The 26779-nt window shown below is 46.0% G+C and overlaps 2 protein-coding genes across 7 annotated transcripts in view; one reads left to right on the forward strand and one right to left on the reverse strand.

Moving 5' to 3' along the window:
- The first annotated feature begins 1887 nt into the window (after positions 1 to 1887).
- On the forward strand, positions 1888 to 7892 carry LOC147019540 (RNA-binding protein 15-like). The gene is made up of 2 exons (XM_085894100.1): positions 1888 to 6057; positions 6269 to 7892. Exon 1 carries the CDS (start codon positions 2234 to 2236, stop codon positions 4748 to 4750), a length of 2517 nt encoding a protein of 838 aa, XP_085750226.1. The 5' UTR covers positions 1888 to 2233; the 3' UTR covers positions 4751 to 6057; positions 6269 to 7892.
- Positions 7893 to 10738: 2846 nt separating this feature from the next.
- Positions 10739 to 26779, reverse strand: part of DOCK4 (dedicator of cytokinesis 4) — a 289016-nt gene continuing 272975 nt past the window's right edge. For all 6 annotated transcript variants that reach the window (XM_085894107.1, XM_085894106.1, XM_085894104.1 and 3 more), the window contains 6 exons: positions 20354 to 20435; positions 20039 to 20154; positions 19809 to 19893; positions 17259 to 17411; positions 16934 to 16977; positions 10739 to 12045 (listed from right to left, as the gene is read on the reverse strand). In XM_085894107.1, coding sequence (XP_085750233.1) covers positions 11518 to 12045; positions 16934 to 16977; positions 17259 to 17411; positions 19809 to 19893; positions 20039 to 20154; positions 20354 to 20435 — 1008 coding nt within the window. In that variant the 3' untranslated portion in view covers positions 10739 to 11517. The remainder of the gene's footprint in view (positions 12046 to 16933; positions 16978 to 17258; positions 17412 to 19808; positions 19894 to 20038; positions 20155 to 20353; positions 20436 to 26779) is intronic.

The raw sequence follows: 26779 nt of genomic DNA on the forward strand, positions 1-26779 counted from the left end.
CATGACTTCCTATTCAAAAACCAGGGGCGTGTGCCATTACCAAGCAGCTTGTTATCGCTTGCCAAGCCATCCGTTCCTTAGCAACCGTTTCAACGGAGTGCTTAAGCTGCTTGGCGAGCGCTCTACAACCAGTCTGTCTGTGAACAGGATATCTCGAAACGTTATGGACGGATTCGGACGAAACTTGGTGGACGAGTTGGTTAGGTGACAAGAACAAGCCGATTGAATTTTTGCATTGTGGGAAAAAAACGAAATATGTTTTGTTACAAAGTGAAAGGTCACAGCTGGTAAAGAGAGAGAGAGAGAGAGAGAGAGAGAGAGAGAGAGAGAGAGAGAGAGAGAGAGAGAGAGAGACAGAGACAGAGACAGAGACAGAGACAGAGACAGAGACAGCGCCAGAGCCAGAGACACTGACAGAGACAGAGACAGAGAGAGAGAGAGAGAGAGAGAGAGAGAGAGAGAGAGAGAGAGAGAGAGAGAGAGAATCAAAAAGATAATTGCAATTTGGTGCTCAGATCGGAGATATTAAGGTGTGCGTGACGCGTCTTCGGTGTGTGATTCCACGCCGTCCCCAAAATCCGAAATATAAGGGCATTGAAAGAACAACCATGACTGAATTGCGTTTAGTGAAGAAGAATATGAAATATTGGAAGAAGAAGAAAAAGCAGTGAAGATTGCGACTGTTCAGGCGAAATATTGGAAGAAGAAGAAGAAGATTGCGATTGTTCAGGTGAAATATTGGAAGACGAAGAAGAAGAGAAGAAGAAGAAGATTGCGACTGTAAAGGCGAAATATTGGAAGACGAAGAAGAAGAAGATTGCGATTGGTCAGGTGAAATATTGGAAGACGAAGAAGAAGTGAAGAAGAAGAAGATTGCGACTGTAAAGGCGAAATATTGGAAGACGAAGAAGAAGAAGATTGCGATTGGTCAGGTGAAATATTGGAAGACGAAGAAGAAGAGAAGAAGAAGATTGCGACTGTAAAGGCGAAATATTGGAAGACGAAGAAGAAGAAGATTGCGATTGTTCAGGTGAAATATTGGAAGACGAAGAAGAAGTGAAGAAGAAGATTGCGACTGTAAAGGCGAAATATTGGAAGACGAAGAAGAAGAAGATTGTGATAGTTCAGGTGAAATATTGGAAGACGAAGAAGAAGAGAAGAAGAAGAAGATTGCGACTGTTTATGCGAAATATTGTAAAAAGAAGAAGATTGCGATTGTTAAGGCAGTGACCGGATGTGATGTTTATTATTATTGTCATTATTCTCACTCGTACGATTATGATTATATCATTATTAAAAATGTATTTGAGGGATGTCACTCGTTTGTTAAATGATCTGCGGAAACGTTTGAGGCCGAACCGGTTGACAAACCGCGTAAAGACAGCAAAACAAACAAAAAAAGAAAGCAATCAGGACCCTCAGCGAAGCGTTCACGGAGCTTCGTCAGAGGGGACCCGAGAGCAAAGACGTTTAACGCTTAAAAAAAAATCCCGAATAGATAAAATAAACCCGATCATTGTGAGGATTGAGGGAAAGATCGCCTCAGTGTGGGTTGGAGGAGGAGGGGAGGGATGCAGGAAGCGGCCCGGGTGCGTCCATTTGAGGGACAAACACGAACATTGGTTGTTAGCCCATTTACAATCACCATCGAAAGAACAAAACAGACGCTCGTCGAGATAACTGCCTCACTGTTAACGCCATTGTGTGGGAAATAAAATAATAATGAAAAAAAAATAAAACAACCACACGATTTGTCACGAGACGGATCTTCAGGAACAATTATTTAATTATATCGCTCAGCGCTCGGTGCGGAGTGATACACACGGCGCGGAGGGTGCACAGCGGCCGAAGGATTCATGGAATGGGGGGGGGGGGGGAGAGGGAGAAAGTCGCTGTCGGAGGGAGAATTTCTGAGGTAAAATAAGTAATGTGTTTAAAGATACGGCTCATTCGGTGAAATTCGTCGAAGGCATCATGCCACAGAGGAATATCAAGGGGGGAAAATAAAACGGACGGATCTCGATATACCGCACTATTTGTCGTCGCGGCGGAAGCGAGCCGGTCAGGAAACCTCGGCAAGATGGCGGCGGGCGGATAGTGCGGCTCGCGAGAGCAAAAGGCTCGTTTGGCGAACGTCACGGCGGACGGGTACCGACGTCAATCGGCGCTGTTTACGACGACCTCGAGGTAGGCCCATCGAGAAACACGTGCGCGGTGCTTGTGCTCCGCGAGTATGAAGCGGCACCAGGAGCGGGCCTCGCCGCCCAAGGGCAAACGGCCTCGAAGCATGGTCGAGGAGCGCGACTCGCGGTCCGGCCCGGGGCATCGTGGACAGCCGGCTTCCGGCCGCAGGACTAGTCCCGATCGAGGAGACAAATCGGCAAGGCGCGACGAGCGTGATTACGAAGCGCGCAGTGGCTCTGGCGGCTCGGCGGGGGGAGGTGGAGGCTTTGGTGGGCGCAGCAAACGTGGCGGCGATGCGGCAGGCCGTGAGTACAAGACGTTGTTGGTACGAAACGTGGGTTCGCAGCTGTCGGACGAGCAGGTCGAGGACGGACTCTTCCGCGAGTTCAAAAAGTTCGGCGATGTGAGCGTGAAGATCGCGCAGGATGGCGGTGACAGGGCCCGTGTGGCCTACGTGAGCTTCAGACGGGCCGACGAGGCTCGGGAGGCCCGGCGGGCCAAGCCTCGGCTCACGCTGTACGAGCGACAGCTGAGGGTGGACGCCGTGTACCCACGTCGACGAAGCCCTTCCCTCCCTGACTATGACAGCTACGGAGTACAAGGGGGTTACCCTCCTTATGCGCCACCACCTCCTCCTCCACCACCGCCACCTCTGCCGCCTCTGCCGCCACCTCCTCGAGGTCACTCTCCGGCGAGCCGCCCGGGCCGAGATTCCCGAGTCCGGAGAGGCAGCCCCGTGCGAGATGACGTCACAATGAGGGACAGGGACAGAGGAGATTGGGAGTACGGCTCGTACGATCGTCTACGTGGCACTTACGCCGGTGGAAGAATCCGAGATGACGACGAGTTGCACATGCTCCCCGAGGACGACCAGTATGCCACACGGACGCTTTTCATCGGAAACCTGTACCAGGAGGTCAACGAAGGCGAGCTCAGGCGCATATTTGAGCGCTTTGGCTTTGTGGAGGAGGTCGACATCAAGCGGAATTTGTACGGGCTAGGCAACTCTTACGGCTTTGTCAAGTTTCGCAACTTGGATATGGCCCATCGTGCCAAAGTGGCCATGTCCGGAAAGCTCATCGGGCACAGTGCCGTGAATATTGGCTACGGGAAGGCCAATCAAACCACACGCCTCTGGGTTGGAGGTCTTGGCCCGTGGATGCCCGTGGCGGCGTTGGCCCGCGAGTTTGATCGCTTCGGCACGATCAGAAGCATCGACTATCGAAAGGGGGAAAATTTTGCCTACATTCAGTATGAAAGCATGGATGCTGCCCTTGCTGCTTGGGCTCAAATGCGTGGATTCTTCATTCCCGGGACGGACAGACGTCTACGTGTTGATTTTGCCGACTTGGAGCAGGCACCTCATCCTTTCCAACCCCAGATGGACGGTTTGCCTGATGATTATGGCACTCACTACGACATGCGCACCCGCGACAGGACTAGTCCTCTGAAGTCGGTTCTGCATTATCGAGATCGCAGTTGGAGTAATCAGGACGGAAATTGGCCCAACCAGGGCAAAGCCGGTACTGGAGGAACAAGGGTGGCGGTCTCCTTCGACTCGTACACTCCAGTCGATCGTGGCCGCCATCGGGATAGTTGGCCTCCGGGCGACCGTGCCCGTGATTTTGCAGCCGGACCTCCGGCCTGGGACGAACGACGGCGGCGTAGAAGCCCGCCTCCACCATCTCTGCCACCGCCGCCTTCGGATGGATACAACCGTTGCGAGCGGTCGCCGTTTGATGAGAGGTCTTCTCGCCGCCACTATGGATCCACCGATCGTGCTCGCGACGGCGGACCACCCGGTGACTTGGAGCGTGTCGTGCCGAGCGAGGTTCGTTCTGACGGCCTCCGGGTGGGGTTGTTATCTCCCAATGATCATCGCCAAAGGGAAGCTAATGGTTGCGACCGTGCACGGCCGCAGAGCATCGAGCGGCACCGCAGACCGTACGGCGGTGAATCGGACGGTCGAAGCAAGGGCGAGGTCACGGTGAAAAATGAGAGTGGAAGAGCATTGCCGCAGGCGTTGTCAGAGTTTGCCCGATCGTTGAGCCCCGCTTGGCAAGGTGTCCTCGTCCTCAAGAACAGCTCATTCCCGACACGCATGTTTCTCGTAGCCGGCGATTTGAGCCTGGCTCACAGTCTCCTCCAAGACGGTACAGCCGGTGGCCCCGTCTCCCAGCTGAAGATAACGCAACGGCTCCGGCTCGACCCACCGAAATTGGAAGAAGTGACTCGGCGTATGAAGCTTGCCGGTGCTGATGGGCACTGCATCCTGTTGGCACTGCACGCACGACAGTGTCCTGGTGACGAGCCACCTAAATCCGGCGACCCACGACCACTACGCAATCTTGTGTCATACTTGAAACAAAAACAGGCTGCGGGGGTCATCAGCTTGCCCATTGGTAGCAGTGGCAGTGGTACTGGAAAAGAGAGGGATGGCACAGGAGTGTTGCATACTTTTCCTCCATGCGAATTCTCCCAGCAGTTCTTGCAAGAGCCAGCTAGGACGTTAGCCCGGACGGATGACGATCACCTAATAGTCATCATTGTTCGTGGGAACGCCTAAGTCGAAAAACAAACACACAAAAGACATGAAATGTGGTGGCAGTTTCAAAATAATTTCGTATTTTTCCACATTTTGCTGATATTACTGCGACAGAACAGCTGTGTGAAACTGTCACCACAAGAGGGGGCTGGGAAGGGGGTGGGGGGCGGCGGGGTTGAGAATCAAAAACACCTGTCTGCATAAGTTGTAAAAAATTGAGTTTCCTTTTTAAAAAACAAAACAAACAAAAAAAAACCACGCTTTTTCCTTTTTATTTTGTGCCTAGTTGTGTTTTTCAGAAGCATATTTAGTCCAACTGAATTGGTAATGACGATCTGTATGTTGTAATTGTCCAAAGATGTGTTTATGGTAGTGAGCTTCTTTTTTGTTTATTTTAAGATCCATGTAATGCTAACTGTACTCCACTTACTCCACTCGTTTCGTTTGCATGCCTTCCTCCCTGTATTGTCCTCATCTCATGTCGAAACACCACGTGGTCTCTTTTTTTTTTTTTTAATGATTATTATTATTATTTTTGGTTACTTTTTTTTTGCTTTTGCAATTGGTCTGCTTTCGATTGGCCATTCCTTTTGGGGACTTCTTGCAATTTGGCCAAGATCACTAACGACTCGTTTGGCAATTATTGTGTTTTTATGTCTATAATTCGCCGTAAAGTCCTTGCTAAATTATTAGAAATGAAAGGAATGAACGAAAAACAACCCATCGACACACAACGAACAAGAGGAAGGTCCTTTTTACCTGAACAATTTGCCCGACAAATTAAAAAAAAAGAAAAAAAAAAAAGAAGAGGCTTTGCAAGACTGAACACCTCACCTCACCCCATCGTCCTACGACAAGCTCATCCTTCTTTGTGCAAGGTTCCAACCAAGGCTGTTTATTTTATTTATTTATTTTTCCCAATCTGAACTGAGCATCAGGAATTTGTTCACATTGTTCCCACTGAATGGGCTTTGCCAATGGGAAGATGGGAAAGATTCTCGTTTATGTGGGGGAACAAGTGGCAGAGAGAAGAAGAAACCCCCCCCCCAGCTTTGTTGATTACTTGAAGGGCAACGTGCAAGTGCAGCGACATACTCATTGACATTCACTTTTGGCAAAAACACCAGAACCGGCAGTGATTCACTCCAGCTTGCTTGATGTGACGAGGCGGTGCGAGGTGGAAGTTAAAAGGAGGAGCTCCTCGGTCTTCGTTGTGGTTGCATACCCAGTGGCTTGGTCAAGATCGATTGCTTTGAGAGGCCTGCGGCGGCGAGCGGTGCACCGATCGGGTTGCCACGGCACACGTCGCTCGTCCACTGCTCACCAAGGTGAGCAGTCACATCCGTGAAGCCACTGACGTTGCGGGCGAATTTGCACTCTGTTCGCTAAAATGCTTGCGGTTTGAAAAGTGAAAGCATCTCTGCTGTTGTTGATATTGATTCTGGTATCGGGGAGGGGACGGCGTGTTTTGCATGCGATGCGATGCGATTGGCCCGCAAGTGTTGTACCTTCCAAAGTTGCTCCGTTGTTTCTGTGCAGGATTTGCTCGCCGTGCCGTTTGGGCCTACTCTGACCGGTGAGCTCTCCCTTCTTCCTGGTTGGCACATTCTGTAACCTCTCGATGAGGATTTGTGCCCGCTGGCTTTCACCTTGCTCCAGCACGTTCCTGCCGGATCAATTTGCTCTGAAGGCTGGATCAACGAGTTTTGTGCACGCCACCTTTGCATCCCAGTTCATTTCCTCGTGTTCAATTGCCAGTTCCTGCACAAAGCTACCTGGTGTGTCTGTCTACACTCTCGGTGCACAAGCCCTTGCAATTCTCCATTTATACATTGGATATGATAGTGTTGTTTAAGCATACTCGTCGCTTTGTAGTTGGAATGCATTTTTTTTTTGTTTTTTTGTATGCCACTTGTGTTTAAACTCTGATCAAATATTCCATTTTACTGAACCTGTTGCAAATTGGATATTAATTTTTTCGTTAAACAAGCCTTTTAAACATTTTATTTTGTTTCCAGCTGCCCACCCTCCCTTTTTTCTTTTTCTTGTTTCCTTGGGGGGGGGGAGCTATTATGCATATTTTTGATTAGGATTGATGAAGGTGAAAGGAGAGGGAGGTGTTCGGGAAATTCGCAACATCAGATCAAAAATTATTTCTCATACCTAATAAGTAGAGGTTTCCTCTTCCTTGATACAGTTCTGACTGCATAGGGCCATGTTCAGAAAAAAAACCTTTCTCTTGGGATCGTTTGTGGAATAACCACATTGCAAAGATCAGCCTGATGAGAAGCGTTTTGGCTCAAAAAAGGAAGTTTACAAATGTGACTAAAGCTCTCGTCTATGCTGCCCCAACCCCTTCCCCATATTCTCTAAGGTATCTATTTACATATTACTCACATGTATGTTTGTAGGAATACCCATCCATATATTTACACACCGGACGATTCATCTGAATGAGCCTTTTCAATCTGGCTCAAGGCGGAAGGGTCTCCGCGAGGTATTGGGCCCCATGTGCTGCCGAAACACCTGGTGCTTCTGGTTAATGGAACATTAGGCGCAGTCGAAACGTTTGGTGCTGTCTTTGATGGAGAGTCAGCTCTCTGAAAGTTGCTGCCTGGCTCGTGTTATTGCTAAATCAGTGTGACCCCCCCCCCCCCCCACAGTGCATGTTGCAACATTGTTTTCTGCTGCTTATGTGATGTTCTTTGATCAAAAATGAAGGTTCCTGTTTCGTTTGAAGGCCTCTCGGTGTAATTTTGAATTCACAAATCCAAAAGTTCCACATCGCTCACCCGTCGAGTGTCCGTTGGTAATATTCTCCACGCAACTCCTCTTAACGTGTCGGCGAGGTGACGCCCATCATTTTTCTTGGAAGTTTTAACGGTAAACTCAAAGTTATGATTTGAAACCTGTCGCGCTCTTTTAACGAGGACGGACTTTCTTAAAGCAATCGCAGGTGTAATGCTTGCATTAAGCTGCTGTGCTGTTATTTTATTATTATTATTATTTAGGATGTGCGTACTGCATTCCTCAGCAGCTCTCTAGTCCCACTACACCGACAGTTTGGTGTATCTGGTGTGGCTTGCGCTCTGGTGTGGTAATGTTGCAACAGATCGATATATGAATAACATACCAACTGAAAAATAAACCAATGCAGACAGGATCGTTTTGGCTTTTAAGATGTGTGCCATTGATTGCTGTTGGATTCATTACGTTCCCTGCACATAAAATATCGACAACTGCTTTACCAAGTTGGTCTTGCAAAAATACACAAGAATCTTGTTGAAATCCGTTCGCATTACTGCCGATTGGGCAGGTATTTGTGGGAAGGGAGGGACGTGGATACATATTTCCCACGGCTCTCCCTCGCCGTTTGATGGACGATGGGAAGAGGTGTTTATTTTTTTTTTTGCTGGATCTTGTGCAGATGTTTGCATTTATGCCACCTCTGGTGTTCTAAAATGGATAAATAAAAAGGGGGTGGATTTGATCGTCAGTATCTGAAAATGGCCCGATCTCAGAATCTTTGAAACACTAAACCAGTTTATGTAGTTTATTATTATTATTATTTTTGCATACCTTTGGTTATTGGCCTTCCTCAGAGGTCGAGCAAGTGTACACTTAGCTGAAACTGTGTTTGTAAGTAATCTAATAACTTAATGTTGTTCAAACTTACTGAAGATGCACTTTAATCCCATATGTACCTCATGTTCTCTTGCACTTTTTGGCAACAAACAAAAACGTTTTAGAGGCACTGCTGGAAATCCAAACTGCACGCAAGGACTTGCTCACCTGAATCCATCACTTTTGTTTTTTCAAGATGTCCCACACCAAGTTCGAATGGTGGTCAGATGCATGAGGTGTCCTTGAGCTGGCACTACCACCAAACTACAGCACGACAACTGTAGGACGGATGCGATGCAGGCACTGCCCCGCATGGACTCGTGCTCAGTGGCAGTCCAATCGGCCACTTAACAGGATACTGACCGTGTTCGATCGACGTGTAGATGTCGCGCGACTTGTGGGCCATCATGTCGTATCTCCTTTCATACTTCTGTTCAGATCTTCGTGAAGATTTATTTTGCTCTTGTAGCTGCACGGTGTAACTCGGTGTCTCCTCGCTCCTCTTCACCGTTCATTGAGGCAGCACGTTCTGGGATGAACACCTTTTTTTATGAATGTAGCACTGCAATTGGATGAATTGCACTTTGCTCGACGAGGATTGCAGTTTCACAAGGTGGATGAAAACCTTTCCTCCTCGTCTTGCTTCTTGAAAGTATAACGCCGCTTCCTATGTGTTCATCGTGAAGGATCACTATGGCTCCAAATGCAACCGATTGTTGTTGATGAAGTGGCACAATTTCACAAGGTGGATAACCTTTTCTCTTCATCTTACACCTTGAAAGTATAACACCGTCTCTTATGTGTTCGTCACACAGGATCACCATGGCTCTACATTTGACCCACGATTGTTGTTGTTAACATAGAAACAGTGGCAACTCCTCAAGATCTTGTCTGAATTGCTTTTCACTCCTTTTTGGCCTCGATGCCTCTGACAATGGGATATAATTTGAGCTCCCACCAACGCCGGAAGAAAAACGATTTGCTGAAGATGCACTTTAAAAACTATTGACGTTAATTTTTATATAATAGCAGCTCCTCCACCACCACCACCTTGGATCTGAGTGGCAGTCGTTTCAAGCACTCCCAACAGTTCTACCTCTGACTGAAATGATTGGCTGGTTCTGAGGTGGGACCATGTTAAAAAATAAATAAATAAATAAAAGCTGATAGATTTTGAGCATTTGTATTAAAGTTAAAAAAGGACAAAAATGTTCCATTGTTTGTTCTGGAGAAAGGTATACACGGTATATTTGTGCAGATTTTACAGCATCCTTCCTTATTCTCTTTTGATGGTGGTTTGTACGAGTCAGGAGGGATTTGTAAATGCAATTTTTCAGATCACATTGCCACGTCATTATCAGGTGTAAGTAATCACCTCGTTGTGAAATCTTCATCCATCTAATTTTAAGATTGATCACTTGGAGAGTATGTTGCACTGGCAGTTTCATTAACGAACACTTCCGGTTATTTAAAAATCAAATAATCCTTTGCCCAGTCCGAGTGGGTACTCCATTATGGATAACAAATTCTTTTCCAACTGTTTTCACACCTCCCATTCCAAACCCCAAGCCTGGTGTTTGTTGGCTATGCGGTTAGGGTGACTGGCTTGAGATCCTAGGGTCCTGAGTTTGAGCCCTGTTAGTCGCTGAATTAATACCAGGTGGGGTTGACTCAGCCTGTCGTCCTTCCGAGGTCGGCAAAATGAGTACCAGTGTACTGGTAATAGGGACACTGCATCAGCGGCACAGTCACGTCCCTAACCATTGATGTAACCAGACGGCAGGCAGATATATATATATATATATATATATACATATATATAAATATATATATATATATATATATATATATATATATAAATATATATATATATATATATATATATATATATATATATATATATATATATATATATATATATATATATATATATATATATATATATATATATATATATATATATATATATATATATATATATATATATATATATATATATATATATATATATATATATATATATATATATATATATATATATACATATATACATACACACAATCAAAAAACAAACAAACCCCACCCTTTCCCATTTAAAGGTATAAATGTTTCAACACTTGACGACCAGGTGTAGTAATATTTTCTAATACAGTACAACTTTCATGACATGGTAGTTCACACAAACCTAATCATAGTGGCCGAGTTCTGAGATCTCTCAGATTTGTCTCAAAATCTTCAAAGCCATTTCACGAAAAGAATTGGGATTATGACATAACGGATTGTCAGTCCTCCAAAGTAATAAGATGCTCTCAACATGGACGCAAGATTAAGCTGTCCTTCGAGGACAAGCGCTCCGAGGTAAAAACACTCTTCGTACAACACGAGTTGATTATGAGGCTTTTTTCTTTTATTGTACATCATGGTTACAAACGAGAGGAGGAGATGAGGAAGAGGAGGAATACCTGCAAATGCTAAAGACGAGCAGCACTTTTAAAATGAAACGCATTATCTTAACATTGCCTCCTGCCCCATTCACCGTCCATCTCAAATTTACATTAATTAAAATCAGTGCACCCCCAAAAGGTATCATTCCTTCTCAAACCCGTTTCAAGTCTTGTAGAGCTAGTAAAGGTAGCCGATAGCAAAGGTATTTACACATTGCTCATAGCCCGGTCATCTGTCCTGCAGCGACTTATATAAATGATACCAGTGCAGATAAAACGCTTCACATTGCAAACATTTAAGTTAGCAGGATTTTAAAAATGAAAACATTAAAATTAACCATAAAAACCACCGCAAATTGAATGCCCTGATAAGCCTGGTCCTCGTGTGTTCATGCTATTGACGGTACAGCTCGGTAAATCGTTTAGAAATGCAGACTTACGAGCGTAAAGACAAATGCACTTTTTCACTCGTGTAATACTTAATATAAGTACATCATATGTGCGCACGGACAATCTGATCTGGGGGTTATGTACATGGAAAGTTATCTTTGCCTCGAGTCCGCATTCAAAGATGGATGGATAGCAGTAAGATTGAAAAAGGAAACCGAGAGTGCACACGGGGCTAAAAGGCAAGATAACAGTTGCACTAGACCAGTTGGTACTCTGTTGCGATCGCTCAAACTGCCCACGAGCCTCTCCCCCCTGTACCGTTAAGTCTCACTAGGTCTTTCCTCGTTCCCCAACCTGCGACAGCTTTCGAGGCAGAGGAATGGGCATCCCGTCTTCGTTCCAGCCGCCATCGCTCGCCCGGCGACTTCCTCTGGGCTTGGGAGGTAAAGCGGGTGGAGGAACTGCATCGGAAGCCGCGTTTCCACCGAGCGGAAGCGAGATGCTGCGGCATGGCTGACTGGGACAGTTGGCCGGGGAAGAAGGTGATCTATCGCGTGCGAGCTCTGAAAGGCCAAATCTGGATGGAGCTTGAGGGACGTAATCTCTGCGATGCCTGTCGACTTCGTGAGCGTTCAAGCCCCCTGAACGACGCAAAGGCGTTGCCGTCATCTCGGGGGCATTGCGGCAGCCATGCTTTCTGTATCCGCCCTGTGCATGCGTAGTGTAAACTGCGTAGTCGCTGCTAGGCAACGGCGAGCTGCAGCAGCTGGGCGAGCGGGTCAGGGCACGCGATGGCGGTCGATGGCTGTGAGACGTGTGGGTCTCCGTGGGAGATGCTGGGATCGGTTGTAAGGGCATCTGGAAAGAAGAGATTCAAAGATTTAGTAATCAGATTTTCTTACAAATAATTACATTTGGCTATTAAACATCGCCTGCTGTATCATAATGAACACTAGAGAAGCACATGTCAGACTGGATCAGATAGTAAATACATTCCACATGCGTTGATATACCACGAACAGTCAAACTATTGAATTGGAAAGTGAATATGATCTTTTACTTCTCATGGATGCACATTTGACTGGAGTTGCCCCCCACCGTTGCACATTTCCAAAGGAGGCACTGTATCTGATGTTGGAATTTGGACATGAGGGTCCTGGCACACAATGTCTAGTTTTATTTGAGGTGCCATGGTATTTTTAATATCCACCAGCTAATGTTGGCATATGATGGGCCCGGCTAAAAGTTGCTCAGGAGTACGGTGCATGCATTGATGCAACGCTGCTAACGAATCACCAAGGTGATGGTTTATAATTTGAAATTGACCTCAACGTGAACAGCACAAAGGTGTGTATGCTACTGCAGATCTATCCTATCGCCCAAATCCTTAATGACGGTGAGCATCCCGAATTTGTGCCAGTTGACACCTCCACATACAATTAATGGCAAAAATGTCACCTAGTGAATTCATTCATTTTGTTTGGAGCCTGTGACTGCTGGTTGCATAATTGCTGCGAGCATGGCTGTACCGCTGCTGCAGTGCCTCCACGTCAGGGCAGGAATTTTGGAACTTGTTCATGGTGTCGGCTAAAGCTCGCCTACTCTTCGCGAAGGACACCGTGGGGTCTTTAACGTCCACCAAAGAATGGCTGTGGACGGGACGTCTAGGTTAACATCCATCCGGGGGACGGCGCACACACATCGATGAATCGCCTTGCTTGTGAAGCCCTGCGATGATAGTTTATAGCTGGGCCGAGATTCAAACCCAGGCGAGACAGCTTAGCTTAGAGTTGAGTGTGCGTACATCTGGGAACATATGGTGAGCATAGAACTTCATAATCAAACAATAGGCCTCCTTTGATGATAGGCCATCAAAGTGTGCATATTCACTTTCCTGTCAGACCAAAGATCCAATGGAAAGATTTTAAAAGCTAAAAGAGATTTGTGATAGGAGGCTCTCAGCCTTTAGGTTCTCTCTACATGGAAGAAGTCTGCAAACTGATTACAAGCGAATGTTCAGATGAATATATGACTATCATCTCGAATCCCGGCGCAAGTTTACCATGAATTTTCACCATCGGACACCAATAGCTCCAGGAGATTACAGACCTGAAGTTGCATCACTCAAATGCAGTAAAGAACGTTCTCTCCAACTACAACGGGAATGCATACTACAAGCGTGCTATGTGGGCCAAAGATCAGGTCCAGATTTTCGAATCAAATGCTGGCAATGCAAACTAGGAGCTGAAGGTGTGGAGAGAAGACATGGTTGTGTTCTTGGTATTTTCACAACAGGTAAGCAGCAAACAAAGGCAGGAACTCCCGAGCTGAGCAGGATTTGCCTTGGCAACCGGTGTGGCAACATCAAACCTGATTAGTATTGACTACTATCCTGTGATAAATCACTCCATCACCGAGTACAACAGTTCAAGAATGCCTCAAGTCAGAAGAAGCCAAGGAGATTGATCAACAGTCCATGATAAGTCCACGTGAAGTCGAGTACCTTTGATTTGAGTACGCATGAAGGCCTATCCTCTTATTTGGAATAGTCCAGGCATACACAAATATGACTTCCACAAGTTTGTGTTTACTTGTGCTCAGAAGATGGAGGGATCTGGTGTGGACATCGTTCGTGAGGCAGGGTTTATGTCATCCGGTTAACTACCAGGCGTGGTTTTTGGCAAGAATTGAAATAAGTATCCACCCCTGCTGAAGTTCTCATCTGCATTTGGTGAGAACCCGAAGAGCAAGGATATGGTCAATCATTGACCTCTTGGTTGTAAAGCCCGACTGCTCTGGGAGCTGGTGCTCAAGCATATGGTGGTGAACCCTATCAAGAATTATTCGAGCAAGACTTTGCCTGGCACTGAGCAGCGTCACCCCTTGGTAGCTGTTGCAATCCTGGTGATCACCCTTCCCTTTCCCGAGAGGGACAACAAGGCCCCTCCAGTCAGTTGGGATGATGCCTGTGTTCCAGGTAGAGCACAGAACTGCACGCACTGACAAGTATAGCTCGGTTTCCACCAGCTTTGAGAAGTTCAGTATGGACGCCAGAGATCCTGGGAGCATCACACCATTTCAAATGGTTCACCACAGCCTCTCACCACAAACAAAGGTGGTTCATAATTGATTGGGTCAGCAAAAGGGATAGTTACACCCCGGACGTCCAATTTAACAGCTGGTGGGTCAGCATGGTATAGCCGCTCAAAGTAACTGGTCCAGCGGGACTTTACTTTGGTCGACTCTGTCAAGAGCCCACCACCTAAAACTTTAACTGCAGTACACCGAGGGACAGGCTTGGTGGAATGCAATGCACAAATTCCTCGAAGCAGGATGAGAATCACTTTACCACAGGTGATGGATACTCTACCCATTCACAAATTCCTCGCACATAGGCATCCTTGTCCGCCCTCAGGTCAGTACTCGTACAGTTTTACACCTCAACTCCCTGAACAGCTCAGCTCTGCCATTAAGCTTGGCCCTACGACTGGCCAATGGTATCCAGTGTCCCTTGGGAGGCAATGTTCTTTGCCTGACGGTGGGTTCCAAGACATCCACTGGCAACATCAAGGATAGTCGTCTTGAAGGCACTCCACAACTCTTAAGGATTTCCCCAAAACACCGAGAACCCCCAAATCCCAATTCAGCCTGTTCACAAAGTCCTCAGCTACCTTCTCATCCTTGAGCTTGCCAACATCCAGCCAAGGCTGGGATGGTACCATTGTCCTGGATTTAAGCTGCAACTTCAAAGCTGATACAAGCCTGTGGTCAGCATTGAGGAACTGACCACTCCGGTAGACCTTGAAGTTTTGGAGCAACTCCAATGACAATCAACGAGAATATGGTCAATATCCTTTGCCATATCACTGCCATTGGAATACGAACTCCAGCATTGAGGCTGTGGGCGCGAAAACCTTGATCCCGCCACCCTAAGTACAAGACTTGGGTGCTATTCTGGTTCATAGTTCCAGACCCATGGGGACCAATGCATGTCTCAAAACCATCCCCATTAGTGCCCGTTGAAGCAATGAAATCCCCCCCCCACCCCGAGACAATAGGTGCACCTCACTTGGGGCACTCATAAACCACAGACTCCAGCGTAGCATAGAATGCCTCCTTCACAGTGAGAACCCTCACCTCAGTCAGAGCATATTCAGAGACCAGGGAAATGACACCCAAAGAGTGACGAATCCTCAGTCTCATAAGATGCTCGATGACCGGTGTTACTTCAATTATTATTGGAGTCAGCTTATTGGACACGACTTCAGCAACTTCTTGGGGATGGTAACCATTAGAGTGACCAGATCAGTAGTAGGTGTAACTACCCACTATGTTCTCACCACTGCCCGGTCTTTGAACCTCAGAGTGCTGCAATACCGATGTTCAAACACTGGAGCTCAGATATCAGAGACAAGGGATCATCCTCTGTAAGGGAAAGGACATATCAGGCATCACCCGAAGGGACCGCCTCAGGTTAACCTGAAGAGTCCACCGTCTGGTAGATGACACCTCAGCACCACTTCCACAAACCGACCCAGGAAGGTTACCCCATGCTTTTCCTCCCATCATCAAAGAATGGGGGTCCTGAAGGCTTTGCCCCATTCCCATCATCCAGTGAGCTGGTCTGCACAGGAGGTACTCCCACAGAATGGGTTTTCAGTTTTCTTTGTGGAATGAAATGTTCCATTATGGCAGAGTGAAAATCGTGCCACCAACCTCCTCGGTCTTGTACCTATGACAATATCTCTCATACACAAACACACCATATTCTGAAACACCTCGTGGTGAACCACACTGTCCTGTGGCCCGAGGGAATTGCCATCCAGGCCCATGAATCGTGATCCTTACCAAAACATTGGTAGACACTTCGAGCACATGGAGGACTCCGTTCTACCTTCTGAAGCACATTCGCTTATGGAGATAACAACACGCACATTAAAAGGCACATACAACCAACAAATAAAACTTAAATTGACTCCACCAATTTGAAACGAAGGATCAGACTTGGCCTTGGGCGACGTTTCCTTTCATAAAACGGAAAGGACATGAAAGGTAAGTCGACACCACTGACTGGCATGCATACACTGCAATAAACCGTGATGTCACAACAGTGCGTTGCTTTACCATGCAATGCATGCACTCCACTCCTCACACTCACAAGCTGTGCCGGCTCGCCAACCGCCCATAACCAGCTTGCTAGCAGACCCTTTCTATGTATACACCACCCAGAGAACCCGCAAAAGAGAAAACCGAAAGTACGTGAGCAGGGAAAACGTGCAACACATAACGTACATCCATATAATATTTGATCAAGCCACTTGTGATGCATGAAGGAGAGGAATCCCAACGATGATGGCATTTTATCTCAACAGCCCAAAAATTCCATGCTTTGGCACGTGGCCAGGGATGAGCTGCAAATTGGATACAGAAATGGCTACGGGTCGGAGCTTTGGCTTGAGAAAGTTTGTGGACCATGAATGAACCATCGACTGAGGCCAATGTTGCTTTTCCTTCGTTGTTTCCAATTGGTGGAATGGAGTTTCATTTGTTTTGTTGATTGGCCGTGCCTTTTCTACTGGATAATGGTTAATCCTATCTGCATTAATCTGTCATTATATATCGTGACCCACATATGATTTATTGACAAGTTAAAGGCTGAATTCAGCTTCTCATTTTAACTTTGTGTCTCAACTCCTCGGTTCTTTGCACTTCGTCAATAAAACAATCCAAGAAAGTCGGAACAAACCTTGCGCATTGGACGAGCTGTCAAGTTGGTCACCTGTTCATTTCCTGCAAATAACAACAGTTTAAGTGGGCTTTCGAAAAATATATTCCATTCTCATATTTATAGAATCGATGTTTGTTATGTGTTTTGGACAATTAACACTTTTTTTTTCTTTAACCTTGAATAAACCACGTGGGGGTGCGGGGGTCGAGACATTTGTGGAATCGGCGTTCTTTTACACGACTAGCACAGACATGAGCAGACAATAGATTAATAGTCTTTTAACCTGGGTTCCCCACATCATGAGCCAGGGCTTCAGATTGCAACATTAACAGGTTAATTGCACCTTGATCACCAGTTCGAGGGGGGACAGGGGGCGATACAGGTGTCAGAGGCAAGCGCTGCACAGGAAGGGGAATAGGTGAGTGTGACTGTGGAAGAATGCAGTGTTCTCTTGAATGTCCATCCAAGCTCCAGCTGCTGGGAGCAGGTGTGACAGCTGTAAATACAATGAGAAACAAACGATCAATTGATGAATGAAATGCATTATAGATGAATGAAATGCACTTTCCTTTAAAAAAAATATAAAATCTCAAACCACTTTACGAAACGAGAGATTGGACAACAAAACAAAGCTTAAGAGGAGAGTGGAAAATTTCGGGTTTTTAAGAGACGATGAAGCCGCAAATCTGAAAAGGCAGTGAATTTGAATGTGGAGGAACATGCTCTTTTCCCAAGGGATTGCCAAGTGTTTCCAGTTGAGCCGTGTCAAAGTATGCTCAGGTCAATGCAAGACAGGAACCAAGTTTTTGTTCCCTCTGCCACCGAAGGTGGACAGAGGTTATCTTTCACCCCTGGTCTGTCTGTCTGTCTGTATCTGTGAGCAGGATATCTCAAAAAGTTGTGGACAAGTCGGGTGTGTGACGACGACAGATTATTCAATTTTGGTGAAGATCCGGATACGAGAATTTTTTCAGTGATTCTTCACTTTTGAGAGATGGGGCCAAAAACTATTTTTTGCATGATATCTCAAAAAGTTGTGGATAGATTTGGATTAAAGTTCGTGGATGAGTTGTGGAGGTGACAAGAAGAAGTTGACTCAATTTTAGTTCAGGTCCGGATCCGGCTCATCAGTGGGACACAAAACGTAAACCGTCGGAGGTATGTGCTCCACCGAGTGCCGTTCTCGTTTTTACTGCAGCTGCAACATCGATTAAAAAAAAAAAAAACATCATGAAAAGGGAAAAGGAATCTTCTTGTGTATGGCAGCTTGGCGGCCAATTTTGCTGGGGCACGATTATGCCGCTGATGCTGTGCCCCAATACCAGTACAATGGTACTCATTTCGCCGACCTCGCAAGGATGACAGGCTGAGTCAACCACACCTCGTGTTAATTCAGCGGCCATTGGGGCTCAAACACAGAACCCTAAGATCCCAAGCCGGCCACCCTAACCATGAAGTGATGACCAGGCTTGGTAAAAGGAATGCAAAAATAAGAGTGTATTGGAGATTGGGCCGACCAGGTGAAGTGTGATGCCGGCACGATTCGCAACCTAAGCCTGGACGTGCAACATCATTGACGCCCGTGAATTGCGAGTTCCAAAAGGAGAAAGTGACATTTTCGTCGAATGAATTGTGTTGGTTTGTGGCAATTAATCAAATGCAAAGCATTTCACTTCGCTGTGTATCTTAGGCTTGGAACGTAACTCAGGGTACAATACACCAAGCCATTGTCGAAAAGTACATTACAATATTTCCACAGTCAAATGCTTTTCCATCAAATCCCTTCGTCAAAAAGTGGAAATGTCCATTCATCGGGTGCCACGAGGTGGACGATACATCAACATTTGTCAATTTCATTGTGTCAGGTTGTGCGTGCGTGCATGCTTTGCAGCGAGAAGATCCCGACATTGATTAAACATGGCCACTCTGCAAGCTCTTGTTGGTAATCTTCGAAAGGGAATCCTTATTTCACTTTTGCAATGAAAAATCATGGGGTTGGCAGGATGGTAATCGAGGAATGCACACTCGTCTCTAAGCTGTCTCGCCTGGGTTTGAATCCCAGCCCAGCTACAAACTGTTATCCGGTGATTCACAGGCAGGGTGGTTCATCGGTGTGTGCGCGCCGTCCCTTGGATGGACATTAGTTGGTGGACATTAAAGATCCCATGTGTCTTTCGTGAAGAGTGGGTGAGCTATCGTCGGCACCACGAACAAATTCCAAATTCCTACCCTGACTTCCTGAGTCGAAGACCATGACACCCGTCTTGTCCAGAATGCATTTTGAATATCCCCGTCCTCCAAGCAAGCTATTTTGGGTATTAAACTAAATGGCCTTGCAGTGCCCTTCTTATTTCGTCTGCAGCACAAGGTTGTGGGGTAGCATCATTGACCGAGGGCGTGGCCGTGCCACTGATGCAATGTCCTCTGCCGGTTGGGGAAGGAATTTGTAATTTGTTCATGGTGCCAGCGATAGCTCGCCTACTCTTCGTGAAGGACACCGTGGGATCTTTAACGTCCACCAACCAATGCAGGCATATGGGACGCCCAGGTTAACATCCTTCCGAGGGACGGCACACACATTGATGAATCACTGCCTGTGAAACACTGGGATGACAGTTTGTTGTTGCTTTGGGATTCAAACCCAAGATATACAGCTTAGAAGTGAGTGTGTGTACCTCTAAGCGTCTAAGGCCATCCTACCAGCCCTGCACCCAAAGCTATACTTGGTTGATACATTAGAGTACCATTATAAAGAACAATTGTGGTATTGTTTGGCCTGTTATAATGAATGGTGCTTTGGAAGGAAAATCCGTTTTTAAACAAACAAATCCATATCAGTCGGGTCCGTTTGGAAAAGGGGTCTTCCAAGGGAGGTGATGAGGGAAAAAGTTACCTCTGTCTCCAGTGGAGAGGTTTGGGTCACTGTTTGGCTTTCCTGGTCCACGGACCTGCTGCAGCAGGCTTTGTTGCAAGTTCATCTGAAATAATGGCAAGGGAGAAAGATTTAAATTTAAACATTTTCACACCTTTGACACTACATGATGACAGTTTTAGTAGTATTCAAATAACGACCATTGTAACAAAGGCATATTACAATTCATGAACATGTTCAGCGGAGGCTACCTGTTTACGCTCATAGGTTGGAGGGTAGAGGGCACTGGCGGGCCTTTCCTTTGGCAGTAGAAGCAACGAAGATGGCAAAGCAAGAGAACCACGAGGGTCACCGAACAAGGGTGATGCTTCAGAGAGATAAAAACGAATGAACATGTCAACCAAACCGGTGCATTTAATGCATTTCTTTATAAAGATTCCAAATGGCAAAACAAGGGCTTCTGTCTTGATTGTCATTTTTTTTCTTTTATTTGATTAAAATGCTCGAATGACATTGTTCAATTGATTCAGGAAGAGGAGCGGTGTTGGAAGTCATGTTCAGCTTACCATGGTTGTTGTAAGGAGCAGCGCTGAACACGTGGCCTGGGGCAGACTGGATTGATACGAGGCTGCCGGTTGACGGACTTGCCTGGAAGCAGCCAATAGAAAATCCAGGAAGAGAACAATTGGCAAGGAAGTCTCAAACAATCTATTTGAACCTATTTTACACCAACATTGCTCAAACCCCTTAGTTCATTCATGCGTATATAAAGCACCTGGCTGCTGACTGAATAATTTTTGGGGGTCCGCTAAGCCATTGATGCAATGACTTAGTCTCTTCTCTTTACCCCCGCCCCCCCCTCTCTCTTCCATCCTGCATATCAGGGTAAGAATTTGCAATATCTGCACGCGATGGCCTAATCTTTATGAAGTGTAAAGTGTGATATGTTTTTTTTAACTCTGCCACCAAAGGTGGACAGAGGTCATGTTTTCACCCCTCTGTTTGTCTGTATGTGAGCAGGATAACTCAAAAAGTTGCGGACGGATTTGGACGAAACTTGATGGATGAGTTGGGTAGGTGACAAGAACAAGCCGATTAGATTTGGTTCAGGTCTGGGTGCAGATCCGACCTATCAGTGGGATACAAAACGTAAACTCTTCAGCCTAGCGGAGATGCGCACTCGACTGATTGCCGTTCTAGTTTCCAAAAGTGAATGCTTGCAGACAGGAGAGCCGGTTTAACATTCCATCCAAAGGACAGTGTACTCATTGATGCAACCCCCCTACAAAGCACCAGGGCGTGACAGGTTATATATGTAGTTGCCAATTCGAGCACAGAACTCGCGTTCTGCACGAGTAGCACAAGAGAATAAAAAAAGAAAATGGTTGATTTGTTGACCGTGAAAGATGAAAAAGTGTTAATGCTTTGGGCTATACCCTTTGTCGAAGCAAAAGAGAGGGAAATGGAAAGTGGTTGATACAGGGAAGGTGATGTCACCAAAGACCTCACCCTTGATGTGATACAGATGAGCAACACCTATAGGTCCAACCTGTGAGCATCAGGAGTGATGTGTTGGTTGAAAAGTTCTGTTCTTTGTTTCCAAGAGTCATTGCTGCCATCGAAGAATGGTAAACCACATTTGTGTCCTGCAAGGTTGAAATGACTATAGACTGCTTTTCGGATGTCATTATTGTTAGATCCGACATTGTTGACATGTTAATGGAAGCGGTCTGCCATCGTCCAGTTTACGGATGTCATTATTGTTAGATATGATATTGTTGAGATATTAACGGAAGCGGTCTCCAAGCCATCGTCCACTTTAAGGATGTCATTATTGTTAGATATGATATTGTTGAGATGTTAACGGAAGCGGTCTCCAAGCCATCGTCCACTTTATGGATGTCATTATTGTTAGATATGATATTGTTGAGATGTTAACGGAAGTGGTCTCCAAGCCATCGTCCAGTTTACGGATGTCATTATTGTTAGATATGATATTGTTGAGATGTTAACGGAAGCGGTCTCCAAGCCATCGTCCAGTTTACGGATGTCATTATTGTTAGGTATGATATTGTTGAGATGTTAACGGAAGCGCTCTCCAAGCCATCGTCCAGTTTACGGATATCATTATTGTTAGATATGATATTGTTGAGATGTTAACGGAAGCTGTCTCCAAGCCATCGTCCAGTTTACGGATGTCATTATTGTTAGATACTAGTGCGTGCCCGTACATGCGTGGCCATACGTGCGTGGCCGTACGTGCAAAAAAATAAAATAATAATAAATAAAAACTTTCAAACCGCGTGCCAGAAACAACAACCACACCGGCCGTTCCTTCGCTCTCGCGTGCCCGTACGTGCGTGGCCGAACGTGCGTAGCCGTACGTGCAAAAAAATAAAATAATAATAAATAAAAACTTTCAAACCGCGTGCCAGAAACAACAACCACGCAGGCCGTTCTTTCGCTCTCGCGTGCCCGTACGTGCGTGGCCGTACATGCAAAAAAAAAAAAAAAAAAACTTTCAAACAACCACACAGGCCATTCCCTTCACTCTCGTAAACGACGACTGGATTGGGGCATTGTGTTTATCTATAAATGCGCATAAGAAATCGAGAAATTATTAGAATACAGTAAGTCATCACTATCCGGAAGTCCGTACGTTGTAACCCGTAATGGGGAACGCGCTCTAACTTGGGAACCACTTGTCCGATTAATTTCAAACCTTGAAAAGGCAAACAAACAGAGATTGCTGGAATTATAGATAGAAGATAGATACTGTGGGTGCAAAACGCCAAGCAACGTGTCCTGTCATTGGTAAATGAGGATCTCTTCCCCAACGGCCACACCGACGCAGCAACGTGTCCTGTCATTGGTTGGTAAATAAATGGCCATAACTTGGGAACCACTTGTCCAATTAATATCAAACCTTGAAAAGGCACATACTCAGGTCACCAGCAATATACCTGGCAAGTTTCAATTAGATCGGACCAGTGGTTGTCGAGAAACAGCGGTGTCTCTCTCACACACACACACACACACACACACACACACACACACACACACACACACACACACACACACACACACACACACACACACACACACACACACACACACACACACACACACACACACACACACACACACACACACACACTGCTGGAATTATAGATAGATGATATTTTTGAGATTTTAACGGAAGCGGTCTCCAAGCCATCGTCCAGTTTCACTGATCTAAAGTTGATTGCAAAGTGAACTTTAAATGCAGTAAATTACATTGGAGGTGGTAATGGTGAAATTGTCATCATTTTGAATACAGCTTGTGGCTGCTGGTTGCATCATTGCTGGGAGCGCAGTTGTGTCCCTGATGCAGTTACCCATTTCCAGTAGGCTGGAATTCATGTTACTGATCTCGGAAGGATGATAGGCTGAGTCAACCCACCTGGTGATATTTAACGGTACGACAGGGGCACAAACTCAAGACCCGAAGATCTTAAGCCAGCTACCTTAAGCAGTAAGCCAACAACTTAACCATTAAGCCAACAACGTTAAGCTAAGCTAACTGTTAAGCCAAAGTTAAACCAACAAATGATTGGTAATATTGATGTGTGTAGTTGATAATGTCACAGGTATGATGATGGCGCATGCATTTGAATGTTCATGGTAGGAGTTTGGAAGGTAATGTGCCTTTGACCGGAAAATTTCACACTTTTGTCATGTTTGAATGAAAAAAAAAAAGAGCTGATACTCTCGGTCCCACACCTTTTGGGTGGTATGAAGAATAGATGTGTGTAATATCAAAGCTAAATCTTCAATGGTTTTTGAAATATCACATACACAAGCCAAGTTAACGAGATGGTTGCCATGGCAACATAATTCAGCCAATCACAGCCATGATCTAATCAGGTTTAGATCATGTAATGAGGAATAGATCTGTGCAATATGAAAGAGAAATGTTGAACGGTTTTTGAAATATCACGTACACAAAAGTACATGGACAGGTGATCGGTCAGTCGGAGATCATTTTAATGTCCCTCGTCTCCGACCTCATCGGGGGGGGGGGCGGGGGGGACAAAAAAAGAAGTGGTTGAGAGAAGACGACGGCAGTTCTGCATCATCGATCCATTATGTACAATTCTGAATTTTTTCTGGATAATTATTTTAACTGCAAGACTGTCAGGATGAACCAACTGTCAGGATACGTGACTCCGTGGCACTGAGGACCCTGACCAAGATGGATGACAGGAAAGGCAGACTGAATTGCACAAAGGCAAAGCACACAAACTCAAGAAGAAAAAATAGATAGGAATCGGATTGAAAAATGGTGAAAATTATCGATCTTCTTCTTCTTCTTCTTTCGGCTGCTCCCTTTCGGGGTCGCCACAGCGGATCATCCGTATGATCCGCATAGTGATTTGGCACATGTTTTACGCCGGATGCCCTTCCTGACGCAACCCTGGTCGCCTCTTACGACACAGGGATATGGTACACCTATTTTAACCGGGGTATACACCGGCCCAGTACACTGGTACTCATTTCGCTGACCTTGGAAGGATGACAGGCTGAGTCGACCCCCTGGTGTATTAATTCAGTGGCCCAACGGGGCTTGAACTCAGGACCTTTTGGATCCCAAGCCGCTGCCCTAACCACTGCGCCAACACCAGGCTTGTGAAAATTATCGATATATCATTAAAATACTTCAAATGTTATCATTATTATTATTTCCAACCCTTCCGGTTCGGGGATTTTTCCAAGTGTTGATCGAATCTGCTGCCACCGCTAAAACCACATTAAAGCTACGTTTTCCTCACTGGATTGGTCGTGTTTTACTGTTATATCTTCGTCCCCATGTTGCCGTTATATCTCGTCCCATCCCGTGATCTCCATCTCCGTTTGTCCAATTTGGGAATTTGGAATCAACATACCTCCACTCCATGTCCCCTCTTTCCATTCCCCCCCCTCAAAGCTTCATACCAATCGGCTTCTCCATTCCTCACCCCTCCCTCACTCTCAATGCCTTCCACTCACCGCAAGCACATCTCTCTATACGGATCTCTACATCCGCATCTCGGACCAACTTGTAACCACTTATCTCAACTCTCTCTTCCTCACATGTGGCGGTTGCATTTGTCACCACACAACTTGGCTGGGTGTTCGTTACTCTCTCACCAGCCATGGAATTTCAGCAAAGGACTTCTGTGACTCCATGGGACTGACTCAATCTGTGAACTTTCCAACCTAGATTTATTCCAATGGAAAAATCCTTTCTTCTGGACTCGGAGATGACAAACCTCCCTGCAAATGTCTCCTGCTCCAAATGATTTATCTGATCATATGCTTGTGAAAGTCAACATCTCTCTGGCAATTCTCATAGAGCTGCCTTAGCGCCAGCGAGTTTGGCATCTCACTCAATAAGATTGGCAAGGACTGCAAGCAGCCATCTCTGTTCAGCACTGGTCTCCCATATCTACTGTCCCTGATATTAACTCGACCTGGGATTTCTTCCACAGAAACCTGCTCTCTCTTGTACACAGATTCATCCCATCTCGTCTTCAATTATCCTACCCTTATTCCCACCCATGGTACACTAAATCCTGTGGTGAGGTTGTTGCTCTGAAACAACTTGCCTTCTCTTCCTGGAAAGCAAACCCGACTGAAGGCAATCTCAGTGCATTCCAAAGCCCACAACAAGTGTGTGTCCACTCTCAGGAGAGCCAGAAAAGAACATCTGTCCAACCTCAAGATTGAACTTTCAAACTAGTCTCCCTCCTCTAAAACCTGCTGGTGCCTTCTGAAGTCTATTTCTGGAGTATGCTCCCCTTCCATCCCTTCCCTCACTTGAAATGGCACTCCAGCCGACTCTGCTCGTGAAAAGGCCGAATGCCTCAACACTGTGTTTGCTTCCACATTTTGTGGCCCCAACCACTCACTCTCTGTACCCACCCTACTCAGCCACAAACAACTACTCCTGGTTCCCATGTCTTGTGCACCTGAGTAGGCAGCCCTCGACTCTGATTATAAATTATGCAACTGGACCGGACGGCATCAGTTCACGTGTCCTAAAACCCTGCACTGCTGCTCTTGCACATCCTGTTCTTTTCACCCGATCATTTGCCCTCGGTCATCTTCTACATCTGCTAGGAAGTTAGCCAACATCAGTGCATCACATAAAAAGGTGGAAAAACCGATCCCCTTAACTGCAGACCTTTTAGCTCACTTCCAATCAGCAGCAAGTTCATGGAAACCATCATCGCAGTTGATGTGGAATCTTTCCTTCTCTCCAACAGCCTCATCTCAGATCACCAATTCAGATTCAGACCTGGTCATTCTACCTTGGATATGCTGCTCCGACTCTCCCAATAATGGATGGAGGCCCTCAATATTAGACATGAGATCAGGGCCGTCTCTGGACAAATCTTGAGCTTTCAATACAGTCTGGCATCCTGCCTTGCTTTCCAAACTCTCTGCTTGTGGCATCGAAGGCCAACTCCACTCTTGGGTTACTGACTTCCTCTAATCTCATAGCCATGTAGCTCTCAACAGAATTAATTAATCTCCTCTCCCTGTCAAGGATGGAATGCCAGAAGAATGTTCTGGACCCAGTACTATTCCTGATCTTCATCGATGACCTCTCTGACTCTCCGGAAAATCCCCTTTATCTATTTACTGAGGACTCCACCCTCTGCTGTGTCATCCCCCATCCTTCAGATCGGCAGGCAGCAACATCTTCCCTCTCTTCAGACCTTGACAAAATCATAAGCTTGTCAACGCACTTGGAATATGTCTTCCAATCCTGACAAATCTCACTCTCACTCCCTTTGTCCGAAAAGACAGGACGACAAACCCACCGATCTACTTTATCAACAACCCTCTCAAAGAAGTTCAGTCCTTCAAATTCTTGGGTCTCACTTTCACTGATTATCTTTCTTGGGCAAACCACATTTTTCCAGTTGCCGACTGGGCATCTTCTATCGTACAAAGTCCTTCCTTGG

The sequence above is a fragment of the Eptatretus burgeri genome, chromosome 9 (genome assembly GCF_056783735.1).
Source record: "Eptatretus burgeri isolate ZD-2024b chromosome 9, Ebu_testis_v1, whole genome shotgun sequence".
In the NCBI taxonomy this organism is placed as follows: domain Eukaryota; kingdom Metazoa; phylum Chordata; class Myxini; order Myxiniformes; family Myxinidae; genus Eptatretus; species Eptatretus burgeri.